Source organism: Zeus faber (genome assembly GCF_960531495.2).
Source record: "Zeus faber genome assembly, chromosome: 8".
Classification (NCBI taxonomy): domain Eukaryota; kingdom Metazoa; phylum Chordata; class Actinopteri; order Zeiformes; family Zeidae; genus Zeus; species Zeus faber.
The window spans coordinates 29,940,550-29,964,964 of record NC_137195.1 but is presented as its reverse complement, the minus strand read 5'-3'; the positions used below and the strand labels follow the sequence as shown (position 1 = coordinate 29,964,964).

At 44.0% G+C, this 24,415-nt stretch overlaps 1 protein-coding gene across 1 annotated transcript in view; it reads right to left on the bottom strand.

The window, feature by feature from the left end:
• The window catches only part of vps13b (vacuolar protein sorting 13 homolog B), a 410,620-nt gene that overhangs the window by 367,896 nt on the left and 18,309 nt on the right, over positions 1-24,415 (bottom strand). The window contains exons 4-7 of the mRNA XM_080006210.1: positions 13,997-14,114; positions 6,422-6,589; positions 5,447-5,628; positions 3,831-4,005 (exon numbers count right to left, since the gene is read on the bottom strand). Of these exons, the coding sequence (XP_079862336.1) occupies positions 3,831-4,005; positions 5,447-5,628; positions 6,422-6,589; positions 13,997-14,114 (643 nt within the window). The remainder of the gene's footprint in view (positions 1-3,830; positions 4,006-5,446; positions 5,629-6,421; positions 6,590-13,996; positions 14,115-24,415) is intronic.

The following is a 24,415-nucleotide window of genomic DNA, read 5'->3' as shown; positions in this document are numbered from 1 at the left end:
CCCAGCTTGCTCACTGCGCGAGGGAGGGAGGGAGGGAGAGAGAGACTGATTCATTGCCATATCAGGCCAGTAGATGTCCCTCCATGTTTAGAGAGGAGGTGGGCTGGCCACCTGACCCCCGGAGCGAAAACCTACTCTGTAGGGCTGAGGGGCAACCCGTGATCCATGTTCACTTACAACGAGCAGGCATACTGTACATGCACTGCCTATATACACACATAGACACACTTCACAAAATAATTCCATCTACTCTGGTCGCATATCGCCCACAAGGCAAGAAACCAATGCCCTACTGATGGGAAAGATATGGACACAAACGGACAGAACTTGCCATAGGGGCGACAGAGGAATGGAATGGTAAAACTCGCGTCATCCACAACATTCACCCCTGACACATGAACTCGCTGGCCCCTTCCAATCAACACTGATATTAAAACAATGTAGAATGATGGTCAAATTGAACAGTTCTGTCACATTACAGGGCTATGTGGCCTGAGGGGAACATATTAGGTTTGTAATAGGTCGATAGAAAAGTATATATTGTGGATCACATGCAAGCACACAGATGGTCTCATTCAAAGAATCAATGCGCACACAGACACATGCGCCCCTTCACACAAAGACACACAAAGACGTGCACCCTGCCACACTTCAGTAGTCATGGGCCATCAGCTCCTAGTTCATCTCCACCGTGACCAGCCAGTCTGCTCAAGCATGTTCGAGTCCTCTGTGTTCCCGACCGCTGAAATGTTCTACATTGCTTTGCAGACTTCTTCAAGTTTCAAGAGGAGGCAAGCTGACTGGTGGGGGTCTGATCCTGACCAGTCGGTTCCTTCGGCTGTTTGACGCCTTGGCACTGTTCTTTTGGGTTTTTTTTGTTTTTTTTTTAACCTGTGCTGTTAGCATGCTGGGCATACAACACAGAGTATTTGTATGCCATTACATCCAGGACAGAGTTAGTCTGCAAGTGGAGTTCAAGTTCTCAACCTGCAATGCAACTCTTTTATTAATTCTTAAATCATCAACAACTGCTGCAATAACTCTGTCCTGTGGATGACCTGTAGAATGACAAGAGCACAGTTTTTGGTTATGGAGAGCCACCACCAACCCCCCTTTTTGGAGAACTATTTATCATGTTTGGGTCTATAAACAACTGATCACTACTCCAAGAGGGGGAGAATCACCACGGGTGAGACAAATAAACATAGAAACAAACAACATTTACACAAAAACATGAACTGTGAAACATGTATTGAAAAACAGTGAATAAGGTCCAGGAAAACTGGAACTACAACTGGTCACGTGGCCTCTTCCTGTCATAATTATGGCAGCAAATGAGGGAGGAAAGGAGAGGAATGCAACCAGGAGGGTGCTGGGGTGCACTCGAAGCAGGTGTGGTGGTGTGTGATGGGACCGCCTGTAGGTGTGTGTGTGTGTGTGTGTGTGTGTGTGTGTGTGTGTGTGTGTGTGTGTGTGTGTGTGTGTGTGTGCGTGTGTGTGTAAGATGTCCACCGGTGAGTGCCTTGGCGCTGTTCATTAACTGAGACATCGGCTCAAACAACGCAACTGCAGTGGGCAGTTATTCACAGGCCCGTAAACAAATTACTTTTTTTTTCCTCCCCAGTTCGGTAACAACAAAACATGCATGGGAAGGGGGCTAATACACCCTTTGAAAATGGAGTGGTACGAATTTTCTTCAATAAAATGTTGCCTTTTAATGTGGCCTGAGTGTGCAGATCCACACTGAATCCATAACTCTGAGCTCACGCGCACGCACGCACGCACACACACACACTTCAAGTCAAACACATAAGCCTTCATACTGTTCCAGTGGAGTCAGTTACTAAAAGCGGCGCACAGAAAGAATAAAAAGACACACACACACGTATGGACGTACATAAACGCATGCACTGCATAGGTCGGTACACAAAGGGGAACACCAGCAGCCGACGGCAAATAAGATGAATGCAATGACGCCGTCATCACATACCAATGACTTTGAGATTCAAACTGCAACCTTCTAATAATACATACACTTTAGCTCTTTGAGCAACACCCCCACAATAAATAATCTATAATGCTGCTACCACGCCAAATCAACTGACTTATATTGAATGAGAACAAAATAAATAAATTACTCATAAGCATAATATTAAAAGCCAAATGTGACCAAGCCTGACAACTTAAAAAGCTCGACCCCCACCACCTCCCCTGGCCCACACACACACACACACACACACACACACACACACACACACACACACACACACACACACACACACACACACACACACACACACACACACACACACACACACACACACACACACGCGCACACATAAGGTGACACACATGATGCTCAGGTGTACAATGCGAAGGTGAAGAGACTAGGCAAAGTACAGTCTCCTGTACTCTGAATAGCCCTAATTTTACAACCCCTTCGAGTAACATCCCACCGCCCACCTCCCCCTCTACCACACTATATTTCACTCCTCAGGTACACGCATGCACGCCCGCACGCGCTCTTCCATTTCTTTAAAAGCTATTTTCCAAATTTACTATTTACGCCATCTACTTGTCTTTGTCCCAGTCAGAGAATTGGATTAAAGTCGCGGGCCTCGCTGGGCATAATTTGCCTCTGTAGCACCAGGAATGGATTCTTGAAGTGGGGGTGGGGGGCAGGCACCTCCCCACACCCACCCACCCCCTTCTCTGCCTGCCTTTCTGTTGGGTCTGGAACTTTACTGCGAGTTGGCACGGCCTCCGCTTCCCCTGTCCAATGCCAGATGTAAGAGTCGGTGTCATGCTACTGCTATGTGGAGCCTCTGAGAATGAATCGGTATCCCATCACGAAAATATACAGGTGGGGATGGCGGCGGCGGGGGATTGGGGTGTCTTGGAACCCGAGACACCCTTCCCCAGATCTTGTTATGCTGGAAGTAAATCGACAGAGCAGGCAAGGAGAGGGGATGATGACGGAGGGGGGTGTGTGTGTGTGTGTGTGTGTGTGTGTGTGTGTGTGTGTGTGTGTGTGTGTGTGTGTGTGTGTGTGTTGCCCAGACGTGTGTGAGAGAAAGCGTTTAAAAGAGGCTCCCCTGCCTTCCAGGCTTACAGATAAGAGACAGAATTGTGTTTGATTCAATGTTCTGTTCGTTTTACACCATTTACGACTTAGCACACACATTTTACATTACTGACCATTTCCCTGATGATCGCTCAAAAATGTTATTTTCTTTATTTTGAAAATTGTTTCAGTATTAATTTTTATGGAAAATTGTAACGTAATAGTAATTAACAGTAAGTTACTATGTAATAGTAATTAATAACACATGTCAAAAGTACTTAATTCAGGCATAATTTGTATTTGTACATTCCATTTAATAATGTGGAAGCGCCATTGCGTAAACAAATGCAAAACATGGCAATATTCATTGCCATGTTTTGCATTTTAGGGAAAGAAATTTCTAACTGTAGTTGTCAGCGGGACGAGGAGATGATTATAAGACTAACTGCTACTTGGCCATATTGGGCTCACTAGTTAACTGTATACATTGATATATATTGTGCGTATGTGTTATTTCTTAACTAATTTTAATTTAACCTCTTTCTTGACTACACTGTTTTCTGCTGCTGCAACAGATATCACATCATTAAATCTCGAAAACGTGAAAATAGACACTATGTTAAGAATCTAAAAACATCAGCTATCATTGGGGAAGCGCTCACGGGTAATGTGAAATGTGTGAAATGTGTGCCAACTAGTAAATGAGCTAAACCTGTATTGTCCTTTAAGGTCTTCTCTAAGAAACATCCTCCCCACCCCCACTCACCAGGCAGGGCTGTAACGGTTTCCCTGATGTTGCCAACGCCTTCCTCGCCCTCGCAGTCCCGGTGTCCCCCGATCTCTCCATAGTACAGAGCAATGACCAGCTCTAAGATTCGGATGAACATGGGCAGCTGCTGGTCAGTGATGGACAACTTGAGGCTCTCAACCATGGTCTGGATCTGTGTGTGTGTGTGTGGAGGAGGGGGGAAGTTCATTTATTAGAATAGAAGAAGCAGTAAAAATTCTCCTGGATTCTCTTTTTTTACTTGGCGTTCCATTTCAAACAATATTTATTAGGAGCAAGTAGTTTACTCAGGGTACAAACAGTTTACTCTGAGTATAATGGTCAGAGCAAGGTCTGGATCTAAATAGATAAGCAATAACAGTATTGAGAGGGAGTTATTTTAACAAGATCCAAGAGAAAGTGAGCTTTGATAAAACATTTAAAAAGAATAACTGGTCTTATCAGTAAGTGGTTTGGCTTTTTCTATATTCTTTGTCTTGTGGGTTGTGAAGACCAAAACACAAAAGGCATTTTCACACCACAGAAACCTTTTCATAGTTCTAAGAACGTTTTGAAGGAATCCTCTCTTATTTTATGGCCGAACTGGACGAACTATAAGAACTCCGTTTGAGGAGCTTTTTTAGCTCCTACTCCAGGCAGGGACTAACCGGCAAAAGACTAACCTTCAGTGATGCACAGTGATAGGTCCAGACGTCAGTCCACAGTCCATCACCCCCAGCACACATGACATTTCACTGCATATATGTATGACTGTATGTATATGTACTGTATATGACAAATTATCTCTTGAACTTCAACTGAGGACAGTCTGCCTGGTCGAGTCGCGTCACTCTGGTTGGGGACCAGCCTACTTACAATCAGTGGTAATAAAAAAAAAAAAACAATAAAGATAAAAAACAATAAAAGTGGTATTTTTATTGTAGATGTTTTTATTTTGTATGTGTATGTAATATATTTTTTAATTTTCTGACGTTAATTGAATGAATTAACGTGCGCCCCGTAATCCTGTGCGCTGTCCCGATGAGAGCATGTGCCTTACTAAAGTCGGAACTTACTTTTGAATTACGTCTTGTCGATCTAATATGAGTTAAGATCCAGCAACTGGACTACTTATTTCTCACCTCAAATTTGTTCAGAAACAGATTTAAGTCGACTGATAATGTGAAATAAGCGAAAGTTATGGAATAAATACAACATGGAACTCATGCTGAAACCCTGATGGCTTACGTCACTTCAGAGTTCCAGTGCAGTCCGAACGCAGCCACAAAAAAAGCTGTACCTAGTTCTCGGGGGACCTCCCCAGCTCCTAGTTCCCCTCGGGGATTCCCCAGAACTGTTTGGTGCGAAAACGCCTCATGAGTATCAGAACCATCTACCTGGCCTAGAACTGCAACATCCCCCCCTCCCCATTTGCATTCTTGCTAGAAAAGGCAGACCCCACCACCAGCAATGGAAACAGCATATATTGCAGGAAATACATTGAATGGCTGTTTTTTGCAACATGTGACCTGATCCTTAGAATTCCCCACAATCACCTCAATTAAACAGCAACTGCTGGTTCGCCACATTTCCTGCATCTCCAAGGGAGCCCTCACCTTGATGACAGCTGGGATCTTGGAGTTGATGCTGTCATAGGTGAAGTGGAGGCGGGTTCTGAAGGAGCACTTGTAGAGTAGCGGATCCTGGTAGAACTCGATCTTCCCGCTGCCGTTCCGCTTGTCCAGGCACACTGTGCAGTCGGCAAAGTTGATCACCTTCCTCAAGACCAACTCCGGAGCTTTTGCGGGTGGCGGGATGGAACATGTGTTAAATCATACAAAAGACATGCAAGAACATTTGCACGCACGCACGCACGCACGCACGCACGCACACACACACACCCCCCCCCCACGGAGGCCTTGGCAGTAAATCCCCATTATCTCTGAGCCTCCTTCAAACACAGGGAGCGAGCAGGGATGACACTGTGCAGACCCCAGGGCTCTCATATGTAAGTGGGGCATTTACAACAGCTTCAAATAACTGTTGTGTGTCTTTGTGTGTGTATGCTTCACAGTTATCGACTTATAACTTATTCACTTGTAACTAAGTTATTCATCACCTCTATCAGTAATGACAACAAAGGACGATGATGAAAAGTAATTTCTGCAAAGTAGCCATAGCGTGAAAAAAAATAATCATTTGTCACTATGCAGCCAATTAACCTCAGGGTTTAAAGAGGCTTTCACAAAGGACGGTGTGTGCCCTGTGCTGTGCTCACCGCTTGGTGTAGCGCACTTTGTTTGGTGCACATCGTGTCCTATGTCAAAGCCTCATCAGTGATAGAGGATACCAATAACGTAAACAATGACATAGTAATAAAAACTGCTGACTGTTCAGTTTACTTGTTCCAGCTTGTCCAATAAAAATAAAATTATCTTCTCTGTCGACTCTTCCTGAATTCAAACAGCGGTCTAAAATATATCAGCTTGGCACAGGATCGAACCAACAAACCTATAAACACAGTTTCACAATGTCCTGGGTGCGTAGGGGGCTTGCCACTTGAACTTTGCGATCAATCATTAGTCGCTCACCGGTGATGTCCATGAAGGCTCTGTCCCAAATGTCATCCACTGTGTAGCACTCGGCTGAGGTGATGTTGACCGATAGCACAATGTCGTCCTCCACGTACTTCAGAATCAGGTTGTTCACCACAACGTTGACGTTGTTCGCCACGCGGCGGATCAGGCTCTGCACGTAGCCTGCGTTGCAGATATCACACCCAGAAAATAAATGAAATGGTATGGAATAAAAATAGGAATATTCACACAGCGCATAATAAAATTGTTAAGTTTAAGTCCCCACTCACTGAGGGGAGAGAAGGACATATATTAGCCACACAGTAATTATGTGCTGATACACAGTAAAGAAAAAAAGAAAGAAAATCTGGAGTTCTATTCCCTGAAAGCCTGACCTCTGCCATCCTATTGGGCTTGTAAATAAGCAGAGGCCCTGACATGTTATTTTTTCACCATGGTCTACTCCTTGGACCTGACCAGAGAAGAAAAAAAGGGAGCTCAATATCTGTAAGAAAACATTTTTTGCCTCCTAACCCTGTCTCAACACCACTACAAATCTTGGCCGCTGTTTTATGGATCTCCGAAGCGGTTCTTCTCTGCTTTCAGATGTGGAGTCCTGTTTAACCCCAAACTATTTGCACACTGCTCAAACACAACCCCCCTCCCAGAACCACTCAGGAGCCTGCTTGCGCTCTTAAATATACGCAAGATCTGTAAAACACACACACACACACACACACACACACACACACCTTTCTGAATATTTACAAGGCCTTAGAGAGTGATATACGGTCAGCAACACTGATACTTTGGCCTCAAGAATGCCGGGGAATTCGGAATGCATGATCTTTCCTGGCAAGCCGGTGGCAAATGAGGGAACGTGGTGTGATGACATGACCTATATGTGTTGAAAGCAGCATTTGTCCAACCTAAACATTTAAAAACAGGATAACAATTAGTGATAAATGTGTGTGAGTGTGTGCGTGTGTTTGTGTGTCTGTGTGTGTGTGTGTGTGTGTGTGTGTGTGTGTGTGTGTAGTGATGGAGCGAGAGTAAAATAATTTAATAAAAACGCAACAAGATTAGGGTTGGTGTTAAAAAAGTGGGCCGGGTGAGCCATCCCACAGTGTTACTGGTGCCTCCTAATGGTCTCATTGACTCCCAGAAACAGAAGCTTTTCGGAAAAAAAAAAAAGAAAAAATAAATTTATATATATATATATATATATATATATATATATATATATATATATAGGAGGAGGAAACATACATGGTAAGGTCATTACTCAGCAAAGCGAAAGGGAACTGAAGACACTATAGACGGGGGAGTTTTTTCAACCATAAAGTATGAAAATATACAGTGATAAATCCTCCTAAACCGCAGTGCCAATGGCATTATTCATTCCCTCCCAATGTACTGTTACACACACCTCACTCAGAGTTAAAACATATAAGCCTTTAATGCCTTCTCCCTTATTTTTCCAAAGGAAATGTTTGTCTTCCTGCATCTATGTGCCTGGGCCCGGCCATGACAGAGTAGGTAATTAGGCAGGAGTAAATGCCGCTGTTGATGAGATGTATTTATATGAATCGGTTAGAGCGCCACCGCCACTCCGCACGGATCTGGCTCTGCATTAGCATAATCCAATCCATCCAATAGTTCCTAGAGTTTGCTGCCCGACTAAACAGCGCAGCGGAAAGAAGATGACATAATATATAGTCAAACTCATAAACTCTCTGTGTGTTCGTCGCTTGCATGTGTGGCACGTGAGAGTGTACGTAAGAGAGAGTGTGTGTGTGTGGTTCAGAGCCGTCGCACCTGCAGGCTGGGTAGTAAAATGGATGCTTTACCCCCCGCTGTTGGCCTATCTGGATCTAATTTGCCCGTGTCAGCTCTCTCTCTATCTCTCTCTCCCTCCCTCCCTCCCTCCCTCCCCCCCACCCCCGCCTGTCTCATGGCGAGCCATCGCCCGCTGCTCTGAACTTCTGTAAACAATTGACACGGCCAGCACCTGCGCTGTAGCCCACAGGGGGAAGGAGCCCACTTAAAACTGTTCAACCATAAAATGACTGGAAAAACCAACTCCTTTATGTGATCTCAGCCCAGGCCAAGTACTCTCTTCTGTGCAATACAGGAAAGAAACACTATACTGTCCGTGTTGAGACCCCCCCCCCCCGCCCCCCTTTTTTTCGCTCCCGCTGTATATGGAAAGTATTAGCAGCTATTAGCTGTACCAGTTATTAGCCGCTGAGAAAAAGATTGACAAGTCCATCGGACAATAAATATACTGTACGCTGATCCTGTGGTGTTGTTCCAAAATGAATAAATTACTATGGCTGGAGATGTAGCCAGGTCCTTATTAAATAAAATGGAATGCATAGCTACTGTAGGACAACAGCGCCTTTCAAGCGTGGAGTACAACTCCCTGAATTCCATAAATCCCTATTTACATCTCCTAAGGATCTTTTTTATTTGTCTTCAAGGAGCGGAGGGATACCACGTCCAGGTTTTCCAGATGGTCAAACATGAGCTATTCGTCACATTAAAAGAAAAAAAGAAAATAAATAAACGTGGCTGGCCAGAACTGAAACTGCTGATATAGCCTTGTTCTTCAACTCCTTTTTCCTGCTGCTCCAGAATCCCAGTTAATTGCAGATTAGGGGTTTACAATAAAGGTCCCTTTTTCTGCTCATAGGGAGTGTTACAGTTTCTAGCTGTTGGCCAAGTCTGACGAAGCCGGAGAGAGAAGGAACGAGACCCTTCGGCCTATTACTGCTAATAGCAGAGTGTTTTCTTATCATGCGGGACGCGCCTGTTGGAAGACGCAGGTCTGGTTCAGGGTCTAAAGTGCAGGGTTGCGGGTGAGCGCCGCGTTGTGATGTGTGTGATTGAAAGAGGCCATACTCAAAGTGCCAGTCTGGCTTCTTCATATAGTTTACATTTGCCACGTCAAAGTAAAACTTTTATGAAATACAAGTGTTTTGTATACCAATCGACCACAACATTAAAACCACCTGCCTAACATTGTGTAGTTCCCTCTCGTGCCACCAAAACAGTTCTAACCCGTCAAGACATGGACTTCACAAGACCTTTGAAGGTGTCCTGTGGTATCTGGCACCAAGACATTAGCAGCAGATCCTTTAAGTCCTGGAAGTTGTGAGGTGGGTCCTCCATTGATTGGGCTTGTTGTTCCAGCACATCCCACAGATGCTCGATCGGTGGTATTGAGACAGATTGAGATCTGTGGTAAGTAACACCCACATGAATGCCAAGACTTAAGATTTCCAGCAGAGAAGAATATTGCCCAGAGCATCATCCGTTGGCTTGCCTTCTTCCCAGAGTGCATCCTGGTGCCATCTCTTCTCCAGGGAAACGATGCACCCAGACATCCACATGATGTAAAAGAAAATGTGATTTATTAGACCAGGCCGCCTTCCTCCATTGCTCCATGGTCCTGTTCTGATGCTCACGTGCACATTTGTAGGGGCTTTCGTTCGGTGGACAGGGGTCACTATGGGCACTCTCAAAGTGTCTGCGGCTACGCAGCCCCATACGCAGCAAACTTCAATGCACTGTGTGTTCTGACACCTTAGCCAGCATTAACTCTTTCAGCAATTTGTGTTACAGTAGCTTTTCTGCGGGACCAACGAGATGGGCTAGCCTTTGCTCCCCATGCGCAACACTGAGCCTTGGGCACCATGACCTAGTTGCAGGTTCACTGGTTGTCCTTCCTTGGACCATTTTTGGTAGGTACTAACAACTGCATACCGGGGACACCCCACAAGACCTGTCGTTTTGGAGATGCTCTGACCCAGTCGTCTAGTCATCACAATTTGGCCTTTGTCCAAGTCGCTCAGATCCTTATGCTTGCCTATTTTTCCTGCTTCCAATACATCAACTTCAAGAACTGACTATTCACTTTCTGTATAATACATCCCACCCATTGACAGGTGCAATTGGAACAAGATGAGCAATGTTATTCACTTCACCCTTCAGTAGTGTTTACTTACTTTTGCTCTCCATTATTGTCTTTAGCAAGTTGCTCAAAAGTGTCAATCTTAATAAGCTTTGTTTATCAATGGTTGCTATGGTGTATGGCGCAAAACTGAACTGAAATCTGATAGTGCTTTCAGTAGTACAGCATAAAAAAAACTAAATGGACTTTTGAGGAACTTACAATTGCGCACAATTTAATCCACACACTGCTTGGTATCAATCACTGTCTCCATCCAATTACTATAAACAGCACGATAGGCTCAGAATGTTGTGGTTATACGGAGCTTTTTGCACACATGCCATGACAAATGCCGGAATAGGTGGAAAATGGGACAGTCAGTTCCAGTGTAGATGCATCGTTTGCACAATCTGTGTTGGCACGGACGTTCAATCTGAATCGGTTTTGTTCTTTTTCTGGCTCTCAGAGACCAGCGCTTTGTTTTCCACCTCCACGTCTCCCCGCTCCGCCGGAACGTACTCTGTTCCCTCTGCTGATGGAGAGGGGACAAAGCCCCGGACGCAATAATCCTAACCCAATGTATTAAATTAGTGTGTCCATTTTCAACATGTCCTACAATTTCTGCCTCCGGAGAAGGAACTTTCTTCACACGTTCTACCAATCTCTGTCCGCTCATTCCACTCCACACTCTCTCTCCGGCTCCGCTTTCCAGCACAGCTAGTACGGGCAGGCGAAGCGCTTGTGCCTGATGTCACCACACATACACCATGAAGGGCCCTTCTCCATTGCTAACTAAAAGACATGTCTAGGGTCTGAGTGGCATTTTTAAGAAACAAAAAAAGACCTGGCTCCATAGAGATCGGACTTGTTTCAGTTTCTCGTCTTCGCAGCCACGCGCCACGGTTCGGATGTTTATGTGCTTTATGTGCTTTGCCCGTATTCAGATTTGACTCCACTCCTACCTTACATGCTTGTCCCGGCAATGTTACTGCTTCCATTCACAACACAACCGTAACACAGCCGTACTGGCGTTTTCCAGGAAATTTTACAAGGTCTTGAGGTGGGAAATTGCCGGTACAGATTTCCGGGAATATCGAGAGATGAGATGCGTCTTCCCATCGATTGGCTGTGTGGGTTCCAATGGGTGGTGTCTTAAGGCAGATTGCAACATAGGCCAAGAGAGACCAGAATGACAATGGGGCTATTTGAATAAACTTGGCAACTGGTCCAGGCAGGCGAGTCCAGACGAAGGCAGATGAGATCAAAGCCATGGCATACCCCTTTACACACCAGAAAGCTACAACTCTTTGAGTTTACATGTGCTAATACTGGGAATAGGGCCTGAACTGCAAGCCAGAGGAACAAAGAAGTGCAGTTCTCTCAAACAGTGGCCACCGGTCCCCCACAAGCAGCAGTAAACATAATCACTCACAGAATCGCTCTGAGGTAGAAGCACTTGGTCTTTTGGTCTGTGTGGCTACTAATCCCATGCCATATGAATTAACATTGCCAGTTTTTTCCACCACAGGGAGAACAGGGGAGGATAAATCCATTCAACATGTGAGAGCTTAGGGGCCAAATGACTCCATAATTGCTGGTGGCTGCTTTCTAGTGTCGCTCGTGTTTTGTTTCGCTTGTTTTGAAGGGGAGGGGAGCAGATGCGCCGTGGTGGTTTTTTTATCAACATGGGTACTTAAGAAGAGAGAGACGGGCACGAGCCCTATGCCGGTCTCGTTGATGCTCGCTCACACACACACACACACATACACACACACACACAGACACACACACACACACACACACACACACACACACACACACACACACACACAGACAGACAGACAGACAGACAGACAGACAGACAGACAGTCTGACTGTGGCCTGGTGAGACTGAAATGCTGTGATCTAATGAACTCAATTCGCACTTGAGTAAGCATGCATGGAGTAAACATAAACAAGGAAAAATAAAAAGGCCAGAATAAGACAAAATTGTTCCAATCTGCTGGAAACAGAGAGAAGGCTGCTAATTCAACAAAATTATAGATAAATAAATCCGATTTTGGAAATCAGTCACTTGTATTTCATCTTTTCTTTTTATTGAACAGATTCCTCATAAATAGTTTCATCGGACATGATGGGGATAGGCTAGTAGGAGAGTGGCTATTCATAATAGTGGACTATCCATAACACAAGAGTAATTGTCGGTCAAACAGCATTGGCTCATTGCCACCAAATGCTAGCAATGTATGCTCAGATTTAGAAAATATCCTTTAACTGCATTAAAGACTCATGACAGGTTTGTTCTGTATCTCATTCTTAAGGAAAACATCCTCTCTCTGAGTCATAACAGGTTAGTTTTACCTCGTCTAACATTTAACCCCTTACTTTTCATTAGGAACGAGGGGATTACAGCATTCATCCACTTCCTTCAGTCAATGAGGTGCAGTGGCCCCCTGACCCCAGAGTTGTCTTTACTGGCTGTAATGGATCGGAGCCAAGTCCAGTCGCAGAGTGGTATGTGTGCGCACGCTTAAATATACGCAAGATCTGTAAAACACACGACATGCGCGCACGCACGCACGCACACACACACACACACACACACACACACACACACACACACACACACACACACACACACACACACACACACACACACACACACACACACACACACACACACACACACACACACACCTACACCTGGGAGTGGGCGTGTTGGGAGGCAGTCCAAGAGGGAGGCTCAGGGGTGTGAGGCGCCCTGCTTTAACAGCTGGGGAGAGATATTATCTCATAACGTCAGGCTTGGAAACGGATCCTCCCCAGATACACAGAGCCAGGCTGGAGAATGGGCTCATACATCTCCTACATAATGGGGCTCCTGGATCACAGGGTGACCAGCTCCTAAAAGATTGGACTCCTTTCATTTCCATTCCTGTTCTTGCATTCCTCTTTCCCTCTAAATATGTTCTTTCCATCTTTAAACATTCTATACACACATATTTGTAGCAAAATAAAATTACCATCACACCATGAAAAAGTAAGAGATTGCCGATTGGCGAAACCCCTTGATGAATGAATTTATAAAAGTGCTGTTGGCCAGTCCCAACTAAACAAGCTTCCTCATTGTGAGGGGACATGAGGGGCCGTAGTACTGCAGGCATGGAATCCTTGGCCCTGTAACTGGACTGTGGTCAAGTGGCCTTGCGGATAAGAGCTGTCAGTCAGCAATTTATCACCAAGAATGACCCCCTCCCACTTTGGTTGCATTAACACTATATGTCAATTCAAAGAGCTCTTGATTATTATTATTATTTTTTACATAACAAAAAAAGGTCCTATTCCAATTGGAGAGACATGGGTGGCAATCCTCAATCTGCAGTCTATTTTGTTCCCACTGTCAAATGATAGGACTTGGGAGTATAGTCGTGGTAGAGGGTAGATCATAAAAAGCCGCCCCACTCACTAGTATAAACATGCCCTAATCTCTGTCTCTCACCCTGCCCTTCCTCTAATCCTCCCCCACCAAGGCCCTGCCTGCCCTGGTGGTCAATCCCCACCCTCCAACCCCCTTCCCCACCAAACCCAAAGCAGGGAGGCAGAGTAGCCCCACTGGCCCCAGGGCCATCACTCACCTGGGGGCAGGTCTGGGTCACTGGGGGCTGCCTGCTGCAGGCGACGGGGCTTGGCCTGGACCTTGGCACTGTCTGAGGCACTGCGGCTAGTGGAGCTGGAGCCGCTCTCATGGTCGTCCTGTTACAAGTGAAAAAAAAATAAAGCACACAAACATCAGGGTGAGAGTGTGTTTGTAAGGAGCAGAGGGGTAAGAGGGCTGTGGAGCTACCACCGAGTGCCACTTATCTCCATCCCCTGCCTCCCAAATCAACCCCCCCCCCTTACACCCTTCCTGCCCTCCCCATTTTACAACCAGCTCTACAAATAAACTGTAGCCCGTGGATGAGAGGGGCAAAGGCCTCCTCTCTCCTCTACAACCAGGACATGTCATCAGTACTCAGAGACTGGGGGGGCTGTTAAGCCCTGGAATGTAAGAACACCCTTGTCGGTCGGTCGGTCAGTCGGTCGGGGTGTGTGTGTGTGTGTGTGTGTGTGTGTGTGTGTGTGTGTGTGTGTGTGTGTGTGTGTGTGTGTGTGTGTGTGTGTGTGTGTGTGTGTGTGTGTGTGTGTGTGTGTGTGCGTACGTGCGTGCATGCGCGTGTGTTTGCAAAAAAAGGAGGAAATGGACATCCCCTTCAGAGATGAGCCTGAAGATAAATAAGATGAGCTGGACTTGCAGTGAGTTATTTATTGGTTCATCCAGTTGAGTGCCTGGGCTTAAATGATGCTCCATGACAGTGATGGAGTTTGAATTAAAAACAATGGGGGCCAAGAGGAGAAACAGTGGTTGGGTCATAAGGTCACCAGGGAGCAGACTGTCTATCAGGACAGGCCATTCTTTTTAGTACATCTACTGTGGGGTTAACTACAGCTAGCCTATATAGATGGTGAAGTGATTAATTAACTGCCCTAAAAAAGGGTGCAATCAGTAAAATAGTGTCGACAGCAAGAGAGAAGGGTCATATGGACACTTGGCTAATGTTAACTGCCCAAAGGAAACACAGCTACATATTTGTTGCTCGTAAGTAAAAAGTGCACTTCTTTCCAGCTTTAACTGGGTGATCAAATGCCATCTTACTAAAAGTAAAAATCCGCTTTCCAGTAGATTTAGCACAGGTGGAAGCATCAATAATGAGATTTGACTAAGTGACCTTATGTAACACTTAGGTGTTAACATCTTAAATGGATAAATCTAGCAACATATAGCATAAAGTGTACAATCAAGTTTGAATGAGAAGCTGTGTTGATATATTGGGGCAGTTTGTATAACACAAATTACTGATTGCACCTTTCAAGGGGAATCCACCTAATTACGGAATTCCTGTGTCATTTCTGTGATCAGATTGAAAGCTATTTTTCAGCATAAACAATAAGAACAGATACAAGGTTCCTATGAAAGGATTTCGCCACATGAGACAGCCAGAAGTGGCTCCACTGACAGTTAAAGTTGGGGGCTGGTAAAATGTTTCACAGTGTAAATCATGTGAAACAAAAACACAAAATGCCAATTTATGAAGAGATCTTTTTTTCTCGCTTGAAAAGCTTTTGAGAGAGAATGGTTCATGCTCGCAAGACTGGACTCAATGGACCATGATCACAGGAACACCACTGTTGAATTCCATTGTTGAGTATGGATAAACTACTTCAACGATTAGGTATGTAGATAATTTGCAGTCTAACATTAGATTTCCCTTCAAGCTACGGTCCTCCTCTGCTGCGACAACAAGGGGACAGTGCCCCCTGTATTTCTACTTGTCTTAAACCAGGGACTTAACCAATACCTCTTGTTCATATCCACAGGAGATGCATGTCTTTAATTACAGATTAAGGAAAGAGAAAACAAAAGAAAAATAAATAATGCAGTTGAAATAACAGGGCATGCATTACATTACGTCATTTAGCAGATGCTTTTGTCCAAAGTGACTTCAATTTATTCATACACCGATGGAGGTGGCTATGCAAGGCATGCTCAAATTGAAAAAGGACAAAGGAGCAAAGTTAGTTGTAATCATTCTGAAACCAGGATTGCAACGTAAGACATTAAATCTTGAATTGAATTTGAATATATAGATGTTTTTACTTTTTTCCCCTCCAGATATAGTTGGACCAAAAATGTGAGTGTTAAGAAATGTCTTCAGCCATCTTGCTGAGAAAAACAGGAGAATGGAAGACTTTTTATGACCTCCAAACTGAACGAGGTTTTGTGAACTGTCTTGTAGCATTAAAAGATCATTTCAATCGCAAGATTCTCAAGTTTTAAGAAATCCAGCCAGGAATGGAAAATTGTTTCGTTGTTTTAAGAAATAAATAAAATGTTTTAACAATGTAATTTTTTTTGTAGTGTGGCACGGGGGGGGTGGTAGGAGGACAGTGTTAACCCCCAGTATGGCACTGATTAGAGGTTAGTGTGGCGTAACCTATTCACAGTTAACCGGAGCAGTTAGTAAGTCAGACGCAGTTTGAGCGATCAACATGTGGTTATCATTTAAACTTGGGGATGGGGGTGGGGTGGGGGGTGGATCAGCAATGCAGAAGGTCTTAGGAGTCAACCCCTCCATCCTGGCTAATGTAAACAGCAAAGGTGTCAAAGCTGAACATATTTGGCTGATCTTCACGTGTGTTGTGTGTGTGCTGCGTGCGCGCACACACACACACACACACACACACACACACACACACACACACACACACACACACACACACACACACACACACACACACACACACACACACACACACACACACACACACACACACACAATACACTAATACACTTAAAATGTGCCAGCATACATATATTCAGATGCACCACAAAACATCTAGTACACAGCCTGCATCATCCCCATCCACCACTGCACACTAGGGGTTTCACAACTACTGATTTATATTAGTTGCCAAGTTTTTCACAATAGTAGTCAACTAGTCATCCTTTAACTATTATGTAAGAAAGACGCAGAGAGAGGAGTTCTTGGTAACAATGAAAATTGTATTTCGTAAATTAAATTAATTAGGAGAATTACCATTTTACATAGCTAAATTAAAATATAAATATGAATGCATATTTAAAAAAAAAATGTACTAATACAATAATTATTGTAAATCTGGTGACATTGTCAAAAATTGTTGTCCACAACTAGATGATTTCTGCCAACAGCGCCGACTAGTGGTTGTAGAAGTCCACTAGTTGGTGAAGCCCCTACTGCACACACAAGCACACTCGACGCCCATACACACTTCTTCCATTCCTTGTCACCCTGCCAAACCTCTGGTTCTGACAACAACGGACAACTGAGGGATCCAAAGGAGCCATCCTTCAAGTGGGGTGATGGAAGATGGGTTTTAAAGATTGGTTTCATAATTTGAGCCATTTGATGCACTGTGTCAATGACAAATTGCAACTTATTATTTTCCCCCCTGGTGTGGTAAAGCAAACATGCCATTGCCAACAGACCATTGGGTTGATGAGAGAAATATTTACACTTGACTGAATATCAAATTATATTTTTCTCCCCATCATCTAGGGGCGGTAAACAACGGCTGAGTAGGAATAATAAATACCTCATCAAGGTTCCAAATCAGCCATATTGGAAAATAATGCAATGTGGATTTATTGCCAAAAGATTCTCGCATTGGTTTTATAACCATCTGAATGATGGGTCAGTCAGGGGACATGCATGTGATCTTGCTGTGGTTGGCGAATGGCATAGCGCCCTTGACTCTGAGCACATTGCACCCCAAACACTGGCCTTACAGTCACTCGTATCCATGTCTGAAAGGAATGTGTAGGCCCTGCAGGCCAAGAGTTTGCATAGTTCAACAGCTCAAACTGCCTTTAAAAAAAGAATAGCTTGGCAAATGTGGCAGTTGTGTAATTAAGCGCTCAGTGTCACCGTGGGCAGTGGGGCCAAATTCTCCCGGGATGAAAAAACGCCTTTTCCAGAGGAAAGCCTGAGACAAATGAAGCCTGCCTCAGCTGCTGACTGGGTAAACTGATCCCCGCAATGCCACAGCAGGGCTGAGGACAGGGAGGGAGAGAGGGAGGGAGATATGGAGAAAGCGGGAAAGAGCAAAGCAGGGAGGAAGGGAAGCAGGGAATTCCTAGCCTGCAGGCATGTCAACTCAGCTGTTGACCAAAGATGACTGCAGCAAGAGACGTGAAAAGACGCAGATAGAGAGGAAACCATAGACGATGGAGGTAGAGAGAGAAAGCAGGATGGAAAGGTAGCCACAGAGAGAGAGGCCATCGTCTGGCAGCTGGTGTGAGTGACAGGCGATGGGGACCCCTTACTTGGAGGTTAAGTGGGCACCCATGGAGGGTTAGGGCACAGGAAGGCCAGGCCTGACCTCTCTACTCCTGCAGCCGTCTGGCTCGGTCAGGGAGCTCCAGGAGGCGGAATGTTCCGAGGGCCGACCACCCCCCAACCCACCCACTGCAGCCTCCCAACAACAACAACAGATACTGGTACCCTTCTTGTGACATAAACAAACAAGTTGTAACTTGTGATGGCAGCCACTTTCAATCCCTCTAACCATGGTGTGTTGACATAGCAATTACAACACAAGTTTACATGTTAACTGTAAAGTGAATGTTTACTCTGTAGTATAAAGATTTTATTTGCACAAATGTTTGCACAAACAAAACAACAGACTTAAAAATCATATAAAAAGCTATAGATTCCACCTGTGTGAAATCAATTTAACACCTTATTGCACAAAACGAAAACTTGAAGAAACTTTTTTCCTTTTTAATCCCTGACCATGACTGAGAGAGTCGGGTGATGAAAATGGATGGATTGATAATTTCAACCAGGAAAGATTTTAGAATTGAAATTGTTTACTGAAAATTAAAACTAAAGCTGGTGAGGGTGGAAAAACAAGGCCACAAGAAATGGTGGTAAACATAAGTTATTTTTATAACACACTATGGACATTTTGGAAAAGTTAAAAATACATTTTCCCCCCACTAATACATTTTTCCATTACACTTACAAAAAATGTACTTTTGAAACTTCCTCCTGTCTGCCTATTTACCCGTTTCATTTTCAAACATTGTCAAAACTGGTCAATTTCACACCGTTACAGCGGATTAATGGGAGCATGAAGAAGGCCGCTGCTGGGTAAACACAGACTTTCGTTTTTGTTATTGTTGCTTTTTCTCCGCGGGTCGCTGGTGAACTCAGGCTGACATCAAAGCGTCAGGCCTGGAGAGTGAAGGGGCCAACGCCTGGGAAGTGAGAAAATAAATGGAGGGAACCCAATAGGTCCTTATCTCAGACGGGCCCCGGGCCCACACCCACAACCAGACCCTGACATGCGGAGGCCTTGCCCCCCTCATACCAGGGTACACGATGTACCAACCCCTGGGGGGGCCAATCAGACGTCCCTGTCATGCTACGCAACACACACACACACACACACACACACACTCACACACACTATTTAATATTCTTTACTCTAAAATAAACTGGTGCTAGCTGTCATTACACATATGGACAGCGGTTCTCAAACTTTCTCTGGCTACTACACACTCTTTGAATTACTTGCTAAAGCTGGTGCACCTTTCACCTGATGTTTGTAGCAAAAAATTATTTTGGAAGAAAACTGTTTGGGAAGGGGCTTGATTATTGTTAATCAAATGTTTATATCCAAATTTGCTACCATAACTGAGAAATATAGATATTGTAAATCAAATGTACTTACTTTAAGTTATTTCAGGTTGACACGATGTGGTATAATAAGGTTTGGTGTTGTGAAACACCAAACACCGAAAATGCAAAAGAACCCATGCGTAGGCTGTCCAAATAGTGTCCTTGTGTCATTTATGCCTGTTCAAATGTAATGTACGCTACCCTTTATTTTTGGAAGTGACTATAAGCGGAGCAAGACTGATTATTACAAGAATGGCTCTTGACTCGCTAAAAGGAGGCTGCGATAGGAGGTCAAGAGAGATTTTAAATCTTGTGGAACAGAGTTCCTGTAATGTTACGAAAAATGTTTTTTTAAGTCTTTTATGGTAGAACCTTGTTCAACCGTAACCACAGGAGAATGACAGTCAGCCGGGAGAAGGACGAAAATGTTTCAAGTGGTCTATTCCAACTCCGTCAGACAAAGATGGTTATTTACTCACAGTATGATGCATGAGCATAACAATACATAATTTGTCAGAAGCAACATCTGAACATTCGGAAATACTAACATCTGTAGCTGTAGTTTTAAGTTTTCATTGCCCATTTGACAACAGAAGATGCTTCCAGCAGCTATGTCGCCAACGAACGTGGCTGACAGTAAAGGGAAAATAAAGCTGGTTCAGTTTCATATAAACCATGTTCTACTTCACTTTAGGAGGCTGCTGGCCCTTGAAGATGACGACCACGACTGGAATGCACACTGAAGAGTACAGATGCATCGCCTTTGGCTCAAATTGCCTTTCCTTCAGCATCCCTCTGCTTCCAACACATCCATCAACTCCATGAGAAAAAAAGGTACTAATGGGCTTTTAATGAAACTGTAACAAATGTGCAAAGCCATTACATTGTGATTAAAGACGGGATGCTCATTTTATCCGCAGACAAGAGGAAGCTGCTGCTAGCTAAAGCGCGCGCACATGCGCACGCACACACGCACACACACACACACACACTCTTATGAACTTAAATACATAAAAACTCCTCAAGCATTATTCATATATACACAAAGTTTTGCAAGCAACTCCCACAAACATGCATGCACACACACGGCGCTAACATAAAGAGTTTGTTCTACAAACACAGCACAGCTATGCAGCTGGAATTCACGAAGGGGTGGAACCTGATGAACATTGCAGAATGTGACACTCTGAATAATTATCTTACTGCAAAACAATTCATTATTGGAAAAAAAATAAAATAAACTCCCCCCCCCCCTCTATGTATTGCGACAATGAAATATTACAGTACCGGAAACTCCGGTGTTAGAGTCTTAGATTACAATTTATTTTGTCTTGTCCTGTGTAAAGATGTATGTGTTCATCTTGTCTGGCTAAAAAATAAAATAAATACAAAACAATTGTGTGGCGGTTGAAACTACAGCTTCTGAGAAGTGTTTCTGTACTCCCATTGACCCACATGTATGATTCAGGAAACAAAGTATGAACAAAAAGTTGAAAAGAAAATTATGATCATCAGAAAGTAATAATGATCAAATTCAGAATTTTCACTATGATGACAATTCATCAAACTGTAGTCTACAACTTCGTCCTACAGTTTGACTGAAAAAAAAAAGCTTTTTTGGGCCAAGAAAAGCAGATTTTTAAAAATCAAACTTTCAAAAGCAGGCAGTTAGAATTCCTACATAAAACCCCCTCTAGGCCAATTTTCTTCTGTGAAACTGCTCACCGCAAGTCTGCTAATTACTCTGCGCATACTGTACATGTTTGTGTTGACCAGCCAGATAAACAGCAATGGATCGACTTCAAATGGACTGGGAATCCGGATCTGCAAAGTACTCACACCCCATCTTACTGGAAACTTGTTTATTTTCTAAAAACCCCAATGAATTATCTGTAATTGTGTCCTTTATAAAAACTCTCATACCTTTATAATCAGCCAAGCCACAAAAAAGCGAAAAGTCAGTCTAAAGTGTTACGCAAAGCACATTTAACTCCTGCGTACCATTACAGCTAAAGTGCTTCGTTCATTTTCCAAAACACAGGAGCCTTCCTTTATTTCAGAAGCCCAGAAATACAAAATGTTCATTAAAAGAGTCAGGGTTGGTAGGAGGGGGGTGAGGGGGGGCAGGAACATGGAAAAGATTCCAGGGAAACTGCCAAAAGAGAAACTGCACAATTACAAAACTATTTCACTCAGGAACCCAGAGGAATGGACCGAGCGACAGCCTTCCTGATGTCATAGAGGGAGGCCTGGCCAAGAGTGCCGTGGCTGTACCCGAGTCAAGCTGGCCATGTTTAATATCTGCCTTCCACATGCCTAGAATAACAACAAAGACAAACGGAGAGCCAGGTCGCACAGCAGACTCAGAGAGGAAAACACACACAGACACAGACACACAGACACACACACACACACACACACACACACACACACACACACTTCTGACTTGGTCTTAGTTGAACGGGACATCATGTTCTGCCGGTGTCCAGGGTTTGGCTGTTTAAGTGTCTGACTGTTTGGGACTGTTTCAATGTAGAACAGTAATAGGGCGCTCTCCACTCTGCAGGGCAAGGAGTTGTGCTCTAAGCTCAGTACCCTCCTCTAATCTCTAAAACACTGAACTGTGGTTTTCACAAGGGCATGGCCACAAAGGTCTCAGAAGTGAACCAATCTGCAGCTTTTCTGTCCCCACTTGAATGTATTCCCATTTAGTGTAATCCATTCTGTTCCATGCTGTACAGCGTGTGTGCACTCATGTGTGAACTTGAACCCTCCAACTCATTTATTCTTATGCGTAAACCTGAGATAAAACCAGCCGAAATCCATCATGTGTTGATGCTACAGTAGCTGTTACTGCTCTGAAGTGTGCATAATTCTACATTAATGAGACTTCAGGGGAAAGCCCATAGTCTGAGAATTTATGCATATAATTGGGTTTGTTGGTTATAAAACTGCAGGTGGTTTCCCAAATAAAGAGGAAAGCAAATTCTGCTCTGAAGTTGTGACTCATTACTTGACAACGTTGGATATCTAAGACCCTGTTTACACCTTGCATTAACATGTGTCGTAGGCAATCCGATCATAAGTGGACAGCTCTAGTGCCAGGTGTAAACGCACCCAATGAGTTCTCAATGTGTTGTGAGATCTGATCGCTCAGACCACATTGGGAGGTGTTCTGGGCCACATATGGCCACATTCTTTTAGCAGTGTGTCCTGGGCCACATTGAAGGACCGCCTACTCAACTGACCTCGTACATCTGGTCGGGAAAGTCTACCGTTACAAAAGTGCAGGATTTATTATTTACAAGTATTTAACTTGTAAACTAAATTAAGTCCCATAGCAACAGAAAGCAACGGGGAGACGTGCGTGACGTGACACCCGCACGGGGCACACGGGTTTGTTTCGTTCATTCCATTACGCAGTGATCGGGACAGTCCCTTAGTTGTGTTTAAAAATGTTGTTTCATACAAGAAGGAAACTAATGGAAAAAAAATACATCCATCTACACCGCTGTCTAGACAGTGTAGTGGACCGGAGATCGCTTCCACTCCCCTGGACGCCACTCCGTGGCGTGTGCCGCGCACCACTGAGGAGAAAAAACTCCACTGCAATTCTGAGTTGTGTTTACGTTTTTAATTTTCCATACAAGTAATAAAATAAGGAAACTAAATAAATCTGTTCAACCTGAACCATGAGCTGTGTACAGTACACATGGCACCAAAATTTCAGTCTGTATTGTTTTAAATTTTCCGACGTCCCAAGGTCTTCACATTTGGTCTTTGCAAACGGAAATGATGTACGTGTTCATTTGCATATAGAGCCAGGAAGTGAGATCAGGGCCTTGTGTCATTCAAACTAAGGATTGCAAATTCTTCTGACTGTGATCGTAACTCTTCAAGGGGTTGTTGCAATATAGGTGCAGGGATTTAAGGCCACTCCAAGTATGAACTTTAAAAAATATATATATATATTTCCTTTTTTTAAATATTTTTCTTATGGCACTCGTTGCTTACTTCCTCAGTCCCTGTGGAATGATTTTGGCACGAAAAGATCCAAATTCCAGCATACGTTCAAAAGGTACTTGTTAGAAAGTGATTATCCAAACAGGCAAGCCCACTGACCCTGATATAAAAAAAACATTTCTGGGTCATCATGTTTTGCAAGTTTTGCAATTCATTATTGATGTAAGCTTGTAGTCTAGTTTCTGCACTGGTTGCCATGGTGTTGTTAAAGTCCCTGTAAAGTGAATTCAATGATTTGTTTCTAAACACATTATTCAGTACATGTTCAAAAGTAATTGCTGAAAACATGTGAAAAGACTGAACGATGTAGTACCTAATTGTGGAGTTAGATCGTTAAACTGTTTCTCACCATTTTTGTGGTCCGGGTTTTTTGGGCGGGCCTAAATCATGACTCAATGACGTAGAGTGGTCATACTTGGCATGGACCCTCCCCTAACACTATATAAACACCAGGTTGGATGGTAAAATAAGTTAAGCTAACAACCCAGAGTTTGGGATAAAACACTGTTTTGTGAATAAACACCTGGAGTAGAGGCATCTTCAGGGAGACCGGGAACTCATGCCACGGATGACCAGAACAAAAACTAATCGTCGTCCCATCGGTTTGACAACGCAGGGTTTGGTAACGTTAGCATTAGCTGCGCACTAGCAGGCCACGGCGCCCCGACCTGGTCAGTGGTGAGCGACCAGGTCGGGCTCAAAATAAGAAAAATCAAAGGAAAGTGGGGGTGAGACAAAATAAATGTGGGTTTTAGTGAGGGAGAGACA